An 11,879-nucleotide genomic window follows, 5' to 3' on the forward strand; every position below is an offset into this window, starting at 1 on the left:
CTGACTCCAGCCACTCATGCTTCTTTGGTCTACTTTAACAAAGAGCCCAAAGCTATTTACTCTGCTTTCCATGGAGCAGACACCTGGGCACCAGGTCTACAACATCCCTCTTCAACAGAAGCAGGACAGGACTGCCCAACTCCCTCTTAAAGGCACATCGTGTCACAGTATATGGACTGGAGTCTGTAGCCCAACAGGCCGGTGGCTGGACTGTCATGGGTTTCTGCCTCTCCTACCCTTTCAGATAGTGAGTTTCAGATCCCCAATACACTCTGGGTAAAAATAATTCTCCTGATGTCCCCTCATTCCTTCTGCCTATTTAGTTCCCCTCCACCCTCCACTGTTCCAAGGGAAACATCCCAAGTCTATACAATCTTTCCCCAGTGTCCAGATTTTCCCATTCCTGGCCACATCCTTGTAAATCTCCTCTGCACCCTCTTCAGTACAATCTGATCTTCCCTGCAATGTGCTTACCCGAATTGTACACAATGATGGAACAAATGGTGTGTACCATTCTGGTATATCCCCCTGCTTTTCTATTCTGTACCTGGGCTACTGCGAGAAGCATTCTTAGCCACCTTTTACTGAGTTTCCCACCACCGTAAAGGATGTGAGGATATACATCCAAGGCATTTCTCAGCATCCTGCTATTTACTGTAGCCTTCCCTCCCTTACCTCGCGTTTCTCTGTGGTAGCATTCCACTTTTCATATTTCTCCCCAAATAACAAGATCTCAATATTCTCCAGCCACCTCTATTTTTCCTCCTCGCTATCAACCACACAGTCAATACTGTGTACCATCTACAGACCTCTCTTTCGTGACCCCTACTCCTGAGTCTGAGTCATAGAGCTGTACAGCACAGAAACAGACCCTTTGGTCCAACTGGTCCATGCCAACCTAGATATCCTAAATTAATCTAGTCCCATTTGCCAGCATTTGGCCCATATCCCTCTAAACCCTTCCTATTCATTCAGATGCCTTTTAAATGTTTACCAGCCTCCACCACTTCTTCTGGCAGCTCATTCCATACACACACCATCCTCTGTGTGAAAAAGTTACCCCTCAGGTACCCCTTCGTTATTCATTCAAGGAACAAGGGCTTCACTGGTTCAACCAGCATTGACCATCCCTAACTACCCAGAGGGCAATTCAGAGTCAACCCCATTGCTGTGGGTCTGGACTCCTATGTAGGCCAGACTAGGTAAGGATGGCAGTTTATTTCCCTGAAGGACATTAGTGAACCAGATGGGTTTTTCTGACAATCAGCAAGGGATTCATGGTCATCATTAGATTCTTAATTCTGGATTCTTTTCATTGATTTCTAATTCCATCTGATGTGGTCGGATTTGAACATTATTTGGGTCTCTGGATTAACAGTCCAGCGATAATACCACTAGGCCATCGCCTCTCACAATCTTTAAATCTTTCCTCTCTCACCTTAAACCTATGTCCCTCTAGTTTTGGACTCCCCTACCCTGGGGAAAAAAACCTTGTCTATTCACCCTATCCATGCCCCTCATGATTTTATAAATGTCTATGAGGTCACCCCTCGGCCTCCGACGCTCCAGGGAAAATAGCCCCAGCCTAGTCAACCTCTCCCTACAGCTCAAACCCTCCAACCCTGGCAACATCCTTGTAAATCTTTTGAGAACCCTTTCAAGTTTCACAAAATATTCCCTATAGGGAGACCAGAATTGAACACGTTATTTCAAAAATGGCCTGACCATTCCTAACAAAGTACAAAGTGCAAGGGGCCCAGTATTGTCCCCTGCAGATCCCACTGCTTAATGACTTGTCAGACATTAGTGTTGACCTCCTGCCTCAAAACGAGCTTTGAATCCAATTTGTCACTCTCGCCTGGTTCCCCAGTACTTTTACTTTTTGACTGCTCTGCCTAATGGCATTATGGGTCAACCCACAGCGCATGGACTGCAGCGGTTCAAGAAGGCAGCTCACCCCCACCTTCTCAAGGGCAACTAGGGATGGGCAATAAATGCTGGGCCCAGCTAACGATGTCCACATCCCACAAATGAATAGAAAACAAAATGTGGAGCCTTATCAAAATCTATGCAAAATCCACTCTGGTCTTTTCCATGTTAAGCTAGACCTTTCTAATAAATGTTTATGCTGTCCCTTAGAATTGATTCTAATAATTTGGCCACAATCAAGGTTATGATAACTGGCCCATAATTACTTGGGGCCCTCCCTCCCTTCAGCAACATTGGCAGACCGCCAAACCTCTTGCACCGATCCTGTAGCCAGGGAGAATTGAAATAAGGTGTTTTAAAAAGAAACCTCCCTTACTTTTTTTTAAATGACATGGATGTCCTGCCACCAGAAGCTGCTGGCCAATCAGACAGCCAGCTACTCTCCAGGCCCAGCAGCACCCCAGGAGTGGTGGCCACTGTTGGAACTGCACCCAGTCCCGTGACCAGGAGGAGCCTGGAGCAGAGATAGAACAGAATCAGGTCAGCATGGGGAAGGAGGTCTGGGCAGCATCATCTGAAGACAGTGTTTCTTTTTACATGGACACTGACCACCCCACCTCTACTTCACCACCATCTCCCCCTCTGTCTCCCTCTCGCGCTCTCTCTCTCCCAAGCCCTCCACTGATGCTGGATTCTTGGACTGCTGATCTGACATCCCATACTGACTAGACAGAAATTCCCACCTATTAAATGTTGGGAACCATTATTGTCGGTTGCTACTTGAAACTCTGTGACTCCATCTATCTCCTAGGCCGAAGTCTAGACATTACGCCAATCTGTTTGCAACCTTGGTGTCCCATTTGACCCCAAGATGACCTTGCGACTTCATTTTTGCGCCATCACTAAGATTGCCTGTTTGCAACACTGTACCATCGCTTGACCTTGAGGGGGGAGGTGGAAAATTCCAGCCAATATTCCACACTCTCCCTCTTGAGCCATGACATCTTGCAAAGAGCCAGCAGAGGTGCAGTGGGCTGAATAGTCTCCTTCTGTGATCTGTTTCTCTGATGCCATGATTCCTCCACCTCACACCTTCACAGTTCTAGATTTTTCTTTGGGCCTAAGCAGAAGGATAGGGAATTAGAGTCGCTTCTGAATAACTAACAATTCAAGGCATTCAGCCTCTCACAGAGAAGAGGTAGATTTTAATAAATGTGCTAATGTTTGATATTCAATGCTGTAAGCCTGTCTAACTGTCGGAGGCTTTGTGTAACAGAAATACAGAGGTCATGGGACTGAGAGGGATAAATGCCAAAATACTTTTGTCAAATTTACAAAGGATCCAGTTTGTATTTACTGTATGCTTTGGCAAAATTGCATTCTTTAAAGCAAAATGCTGCACACCCAAGAACGAATTTCAAGAAACATCCACCCAGCCTTCTGAGGTCACGCTGCTGAAGTGTTCTCAACAATGTCCTCTTGGACTCTGGTAACCACTAGCAACCAGCGCTGGCAAAACCAAATGGCGCCAGTGGGCTCAACAGCTTTCCTCTTGTGCCGAAGCAAAAGGTGGTCACAAATTGTTCTTTGTGTTCTAGGCTATAACATCAGTGCCTTGGTGACTATAGCAACCAAAACATTTCTGAGGTATGACAAGCTGAGGGAGCTGATCTCGAGCGTTAGGAAATATTACCCCAATGTCACCATTGTCATTGCGGATGACAGCGGCAAACCACAAAAGGTTGAAGGAGACTTCATTGAGCAGTACTTCATGCCATTTAAGAAGGTACATGGGTCTTTTGTAAATGAGGAGGCAGGGAGTGGGTGGGGGGAGGGGGATTGTATGTGTTGCAGGAGAGGTTAGAATGTTGTCCCTCCATTTGCCTGAGGCATCAGGCTCCCCCAGAATGGCAAATGGAACAATAATTTCATCACTAAGAGTCTTAGGAAGATGGTTCCAACTTAGTGTAGCCTCACATTGTTGACCGCAATAGGTGCTCATTCACTGAGGTTGCCAACTCTGGGAGTACACTGGAGGTACCACTACCTGATTTCTTCATCGTGATGGGCCTATTCCTGTGTGTCTCACCCTCATTGCTCCCCTCACCAATCAGAACAAAAAAACAGACTTTACATCTTCCAATCGGATGACTTTTAACTGTCAGCTCAATTGCCTCGCCTGATTTCCCACATATTTCTAATTAAGATCCTCGGGGAAATTTTTAAAAAGAAACACCATTTTTAAAAAAAAAAAATACCCTAATGAGCTTTCTCCCTAAAGAGCCCTGGAGATTATTTTTCAGTTCTTGCCAACTTTGAGTTTGAGAAATGGGAATACAGGAAGGGCACTGTGGGAGAGGCACTTCACAAGACAGTTTAAGGAGCTCTGGACTCTTCAGTGCCTGAAGCATCCTGGGAGCATTGATCTGAGAATTGACCATTCAGCCCTCAATCTTGTTCCACCATTCACTATAATCATGGCTGATCTGTCATCTGAATTCATAGAGCCAACTTGGGCTCACAACAGTGAGGTACGTTTATTTAGTTCCTTGATCATCTAAAACGGCCCAAGTCACTTCATAGGAGCGTTGTATGGTAAAAGGTGAGCCTTAAAGTTGGGTCGGGTGATGAAAGGCATGGGTCAAAGAGGTAGGTTTTCAGGAGGGTCTTAGTGGAGGAAAGTGAGGTAGAGAGACAGAGGGGGTTAGGGAGGGAATTCCAGAACTTAGGGCCCAGAGAACAAGGTGGGAGAGACGTTGCCGTAGTGATAATGTCACTAGATGAAAAATGTGGAGGTCTCCTTAGTGCTCTGGGAACACAGGTTAAAATCCCACCACCACCACATCAGCCAGTGGAAGTTAAATTCAGTTAATAAAGTCAGGAACTGAAAGCTCAATGGGCCGAGGAGTGGCAAGTGGAATTTAATTTGGATAAATGCAAGGTGTTGCATTTTGGTAAAACAAACAAGGGCAGGACTTGTACAATTACAAGTAGGGCCCTGGAGAGTATTGTAGAACAGAGAGACCTAGGGGTTCAGGTACATAATTCTTTAAAGTTTGTGTCACATGTAGGCAGGGTAGTTAAGAAGGTGTTTAGCACGCTTGCCTTCATTGCTCAGACCTTTTGAGTATAGGAGTTGGGACGTTATGTTGAGGTTGTACAGCAGATTGTTGAGGCCTCTTCTGGAGCAGTGTCCAGTTCAGGTTGCCCTGTTATAGGAAGGATTTTATTAAGCTGTAGGGGGTTCAGAAGAGATTTACCAGGATGTTGCCAGGAATGGCGGGTTTGAGTTATAAGGAGAGACTGGATAGGCTGGGACTTTTTTCACTGGAGTGTAGGAGGTTGAGGGGTGACCTTACAGAAGGGGTTTATAAAATCATGAGGGGCATAGATAAGGTGAATAGCAGGTGTCTTTTCCCTAGGGTGGGGGATTTCAAGACTGGGGGGCATATTTTTAAGGTGAGAGGAGAAAGATTTAAAATGGACATGAGGGACAACTTTTTTTACACAGAGTGGTTCATGTGTGGAATGAACTACCAGAGGAAATGTTGGACGCAGGTACAGTTACAATGTTTAAAAGACCGTGTAGATAAGTACATGAATAGGAAAGGTTTGGAGGGATATGGACCTAGCACAGGCAGGTGGGACTGGTTTAGTTTGGAATCATGGTCAGTATGGACTGGTTGGACTGAAGGGCCTGTTTCTGTGCTGCATGACTCTATGACTCCACTCGGTCATAGTGATCAAGATAACTATTATCAATTGTTGTAAAAGCCCATCTAGGTATCTAATGCCCTGTTGGGGAGGAAGTCTGTGCTCCTTACAGCCAATGTGGTTGATTCTTAAATAGCTGAGCAAGCCACTCAGTTCAAGGGCAATTAGGAATAGGCAAAAAATAGTGACACCTGTCCCATTAAAGATTGGGAAAGAAATATTATTGCGTGGAAATAAACAATCTTAATGCAAGTCCTGATAGAAGGATCAAATATAATGCCAAGATTGGTTTCATTTCAGACAGTTTCCAGGCCTACACATGGAGTCGGGAGCTAAAAAATGGGGGCTGAAGACAGCAGCTTTTGTCTTCCTGATATTGATCCCTGCATTCCTACTCGGCCAGTATAGGATATCGGATCAGTAGTTTGGGAACTCAGCACCGGTGGAGGGAGAGGGAGAGGGATGGAGGGAGAAAGAGGGAGGTGGTGGAGAGATAGAGCTGGGGGTGGATAGTGTCCATGTGAAAATGAACACTGTGCCTGTGAATGATGTCTCTGAGGGGAACCATGGAGATGAGAAATAGGAGGGGAACAAGGATCGATCCTTGAGGGATTGTCAGAGGGTACAGGGTCAGTAAGAGAAGCCATTGTGGTGATTCTCTGGTTACGAGGAGATAGATAAGGATGGAACTGGATGACAGTGGAGACAGGCTGGAGGAGGATGGTGTGGTCGCTGTGTTAAAGGCTGCAGACAGGTCAAGGAGAGTGAGGGGGGAACATTTACCACAGTCAGTCACACACAGGACATCATCAGTGACTTTCATACGTGATATAAGGTGTGGGATTTATATATAAATATAATTTATTGTAGAATTTGAATTTTGAACTTGTTTGTGGCTTTTGGTCTGTGTGTATGAGAGGGGGTTAATAAATAAATTGTCAATATTTCTGGAGGCAATATTCTTTTTTTGAAAGAAACTAGTATGAGAAAGAATTCATGGAGTAATCTGAGGATTTGTTTGCATTATGAGAGTTTTAAGATTGGCCAGAGTAAACATTGAAAACCATTAGCTTGCTTTCTGTTTAAATGAATGTGTAATTGCTTTTCTTTGCTTTGGCTAAAAACCTATAGATTGGAAAGCTTTTGATGGCAGTTTGTAGAAATATTGGTTGGAGTTAGGTGTATGAAGCAGTTTCTCATAGAGAACGGAGGTAATTCAGAAAAAAAGTTAGAAAATATGATACCTCAGTATGAGGGTTTTAGTTGGAAGCTCAGAGCAGAAGTGTTTGGGTAGAACCCTGAAGGGGTTATTTGAAGCTAAGAAAATTTAAGCTCAGTTATGTGAATAGTCAAGAAAAAAGCAATTAAAACCTGAAGACCAGGCATTGAATGAAACAGTTAAGGTGTGATTGACAAGGGAATTTTCTCTGGTGTTTGAGTCTTGTAATGTGATGGGTTAGGATAGATGGAAGATTGTATTTTATCTGCATTTTGAGATCTTTTAAGTTGTGTTATATGTAATTAATTTGGTTTGTACTATTTTATCAATGTTCCTTTTGCATAGTAAAATTTTATTTTGTTGTTAAAAGGAAATCTGCATCATTTGATGCTTGTGTTTAGGGGAAGGACCACCCTGTTAAACAGAAGCAAAGCAAACTATGATCGATCAAGCCAGATTGCAGAGTGTGATCTGACTTGTTTATTGATAACATCAGCTGGGATCTTAACAAATATTTTGAGCTAAGGAAAAAGTCTGTCAGCCTCAGGCACTAAATTAACTGTTGATTTGGCATTGAACACAATCCAAAGTGTGGAAGGGATTTGCAAGCCTCTACCACCTTTTGCATGATAAAGTGTTTCTTAATATCACTCCTGAAAAGTCTAGTTCTAATTTTTTGAGTCTGTCCTTGGGCCCTGCAGCAGAAATAGTTTCTCTCTCCTCATGAATTTTAATCAAATCGCCACATAACTTGCTGAATTCCAAGGAATACAGCCCTAGTTATGTAATTGCTCCTCATGATTTGACCCTTGGAGACCAGGGATCATTCTGGTAGATCTACCCCACACTTCCTCCAAGGCCAGTATCTCTGTTCTAAGGAACATGTCACAGTGGGTTTTGGACAGCTGATGTCAATCACATCTTAACCTAACTGTTTCATTCAATTCCTGGTCTTCAGACTTCGATTGCCTTTTTCTTGACTATTCACACAACTGAGCTTAAATTTTCTTCACTTCAAATAACCCCTACAGGGTTCTACCCAAACACTTCTGCTCTGGAGCTTCCAACTAAAACTCTTAGACCAAAGTAACATATTTTCTAACTTTTTAACCCTCTTGTATTCTAGTCCTCGAGATACAAAGGCCTAATTCGTTGATGCCCTGGAACTGATTTCGGCAAGTCTAAAATGAATCCACCAAGTGATGAATGTGAGACCATTCAGCCTACTTGAGCTTGTTCTGCCATTCAGTTAGATCAATCTCATTGACCCACCATAGATCAAGAGGATAATTAACTTTGTTTCAGCAACAAACCTAGCAACCCATACCACTTAAAGGGCAGCAGATACATGGGAACACCACCCCCTGCAAGTTCCCCTCCAAGCCACTCACCATCCTGACTTGGAAATTTATCGCCATTCCTTCAGTGTCGCTGGGTCAAAATCCTGGAATTCCCTCCCTAAGGGCATTGTGGGTCAACCCACAGCACATGGACTGCAGTGGTTCGAGAAGGCAGCTCACCCCCACCTTCTCAAGGGGGCAACTAGGGATGGGCAATGACACTCACGTCCCTCGAACATTTTTTTCAAAAAGCTGTGATTCCAGCAGCAACTTGCATTTATATAACAACTTTAATGATGCAGGACATCCCAAGCTGCTACATGGAGTTGGAGGTGGGGGTGAGGACATTGGACAAAATACGGCACCGAATCACCTATAGAGATATCAGGACAAGAGTCCTCCAAAGTTGGTGAACGAGCTGAGTTTTAAAGTGTAAACTAAATGAGGAAAAAGATGTGGAGAAGGATTTTCAGAGATTTGAGTTTAAGAAAACTGTAGGCATGGCCATAAATCATAAACTGGGAATGTAGGAGACCAGAAATGGAGTAGAGCAGAGATCTTAGAGGGCTGTGGGAGTGGAGGTTACCAAGATGGGACAGAATAAGGTTCTGGAAACGAGGGTATGAATTTTAAAATGCATGGGATGGGGGAGCTGATGTATACCAGTGATCGCAGTGGGTGAGGGGTGAACAAGGCTTGTTATGGGAAAGGACACAGGCTACAGAGTTTAAAGTGTGAGTGTTACCAGCACAGCTCTGAAATAGTCATGTCTCGATTGGTTGTAGGGTATGATTGTGACACCACAAGATTCGTTCTGTGCAAGCTTGCAGAAGCGTGCTGATATTTCTAAAGAACAGTTAAGCTTGTCAAACATCTGTTGACGTTTTTAAAACTATGGAAACTGACTGTATCTGCCTGAGGGCCTACTCTATACAAAGCAATTTTGAAACCAGTTAAAGCAAAATGACAGTTGTTCAAGGGGCACTGTAGCAAAAGGAAATCACAAATGAAATTTACAAATGGAAATTAAAACATCATCTCGGAGGCTAATAATGCACCGCAGTGCCAACCTGCCACTGAAGACCTTGAGCATGACAGTGGGCACAGTGTGTTTTCTGCAACCAACACCACCACCTCCAAAGATGCCCAGAATGGAGGAAATGGTCACATTTGCTGAGTGGAATCGGGAGTGTCTTGTTTTTTGCTTCGTAAACAACAGTTGAGGTTTTCTTCCTGGAATTCCTTTAACGCGAAAAGTGACCCACAGACAGCATCGCGGTGAAGCGGTCTGGGAGGAGTGTCCCGCAGACAGCATCGCGGTGAAGCGGTCTGGGAGGAGTGTCCCGCAGTCAGCATCAAGGAGGGGGAAAGCTACCAGGATTCTGTGTTCCAGCAGCAGTCACACCTCTTTGGACAGGGTGATCTGATGAGGTCATGGACAGGAGGTGGGTGTAACAGGCTCAGAGGACAGGAGTGTCAGCCACTGCAATTGTCCAACAGGTTTGAGGTCCTCTCCGCTTTTTTGGAGCAGGGGTTGTGTGATGGGTGAGCTAAATGACCAGGATACAAGAGGCCATTCAAACAAGGGGAGCTAAAAGGAACATAGTGGCAGTAGGAGACAGCATAGTCCGGATGGCTGTGTTGTCTGCCCAGTGTCAGAGTTCAGGATATCTGCTCTGGGATGAAGAATTTGCAGTGGGAGGGGAAGGATCTACTTGTGGTCCATGTAGGCCTCAATGACAGGGAAAACTAGGGAAAAGGTCCCTGCATTGCCCCTGTGAGGAGCTAGGCACCAATTTAAAAAGTAGAGCCTCAAGCGGTAATACCTCTGGATTATTAGGGTGGCACAGTGGCTCAGTGGTTAGCACTGCTACCTCACAGTGCTAGGGACCCGGGTTCGATCCCACCCTCGGGCGACTGTCTGTGTGGAGTTTGCGCGTTCTCCCTGTGTCTGCGTGGGTTTCCTCCCACAGTCCCAAGATAGAATCATAGAATCCCTACAGTGTGGAAACAGGCCCTTCAGCCCACCAAGTCCACACTGACCCTTGGAGCATCCTACCCAGACCCATCCCCCTATGACCCACCTAATCTACAGACCCCTGTACACTATGGGTAATTTAGCATGGCCAATCCACCCTAACCTAGACATCTTTGGATTGTGGGAGGAAACCGGAGCACCCGGAGGAAACCCACGCAGATGTGCAGGTTTGGGTGGATTGGCCATGCTAAATTGCCCGTAGTGTTCAGGGATGTGTGGGCTAGCCATGGGGTATAGGGCGGGAGGGCTGGATCTGGGTGGGATGCTCTTCAGAGGGTCAGTGCAGACTCTATGGGCCAAATGGCCTCTTTCTATACTGTTGGGATTCTTTTACATGATCCACATGTAAATTGGCATTGGGTAAAGCGGGTTAGAGACATGGATGCATGGATTCTGTCTGAAAGACAAAGAGGAGAATTGAGTTTTTCTTTGTCAGGCATTGACACCAATGGGAGAAAATGGGATCTGTACCAGTCTGCACCTGAATCATATTAGGGCTGGTGTTCTTGTGGACCGCATAACTAGGAATGTAGAGCAGGGTTTAATCTAAGTAATGGAGGCCAGGGCCCAAATTCAGGAGGTTGTAGTGAATGAGAGTAGAGAAAAGGCAACAGAGGAAGGAATTAAAGATAAACTGACAATAACAGAAAGGGATAGAGAATACAGATCTAAGAGCAAAGAAGGTTAGAAAAAGAATAAAAGGACAAAATTTAAGGCAATGCATTTGAATGCACATAACATTCAAAATAAAACAGATGAACTATTGTATGTCTTGAAATAACTAAGTGCAATCTCCTGGGCTGTAACTGAGATGTGGTTGCAGGATCAGCTAGACTGGAGCCTGAATATTGAAGGGTATGTGACATTTAGGAAGAACAGGAAGCTAGAAAAGGGTGGAGGAGTTGCTCTGTTTGTTAAAGATTATATTAGCATGATAGAGAGGGATGAACTTAATTCAGGAAACCGGGGTATAGAAATATGAGGAATATTGGGCAAGGGGTCACTTGTGAGAGTTTTCCCTAGCGAAAACCATGCGGTGGGACCAGGTATCAAGGAAGAAATAATGGGAGCGTATTATAAGGCTACAGCGATTATTATGGGGGGGTGGTTAACCGACATGTTGGCTGGAAAAACCATGTGGGGGAAAAGGTAGAGTAGATGAGGAATTCATTGACTGTTTTCGGGGAAGTTTCTGGCAGGATGTCACAAGTGGTGTGTCACAGGAGTCAGTTCTGGGGCCTCAACGTTTGACAAGTTATACAAGTGATTTGGATGAAGAGATTGCAGGTATGGTGGCTAAAATTGCTGAAGATGTAGGAAAGTGAGCTGTGGAGAGGAGGTAAGGAGACTACAAAGGGATGCAGATCGGTTCATTGAATGGACAAAGAGCTAGCAAATGGGAGTGAAATGTGGGAAAGTGCACAATTCACAGAAGGTTAGTCTGCAGCTACAACAAGTAATCGGGAAAGTGAGTAGAATGTTATTGTTTATTGCGAGGGGACTTAAAAGCAAAATTGAGACTACGTCTGTAGCACTGTGTACATTGGACGGGGTATTGAGTACAAGAGTTGGCAGGTCATGTTACAGTTGTATAGGACTTTGGTTCGACCACATTTGGAATACTGCGTACAGTTCTGGT

General features: G+C 44.7%; 1 protein-coding gene across 1 annotated transcript in view; it reads left to right on the forward strand.

The window, feature by feature from the left end:
• LOC109924102 (beta-1,4 N-acetylgalactosaminyltransferase 1-like) overlaps positions 1 to 11,879 on the forward strand; it is a 122,513-nt gene that overhangs the window by 102,688 nt on the left and 7,946 nt on the right. The window contains exon 6 of the mRNA XM_048618827.1: positions 3,528 to 3,715. Coding sequence (XP_048474784.1) covers positions 3,528 to 3,715 — 188 coding nt within the window. The remainder of the gene's footprint in view (positions 1 to 3,527; positions 3,716 to 11,879) is intronic.

The sequence above is a fragment of the Rhincodon typus genome, chromosome 41, assembly GCF_021869965.1.
Source record: "Rhincodon typus isolate 14 chromosome 41, sRhiTyp1.1, whole genome shotgun sequence".
NCBI classification, from domain to species: Eukaryota; Metazoa; Chordata; class Chondrichthyes; order Orectolobiformes; family Rhincodontidae; genus Rhincodon; species Rhincodon typus.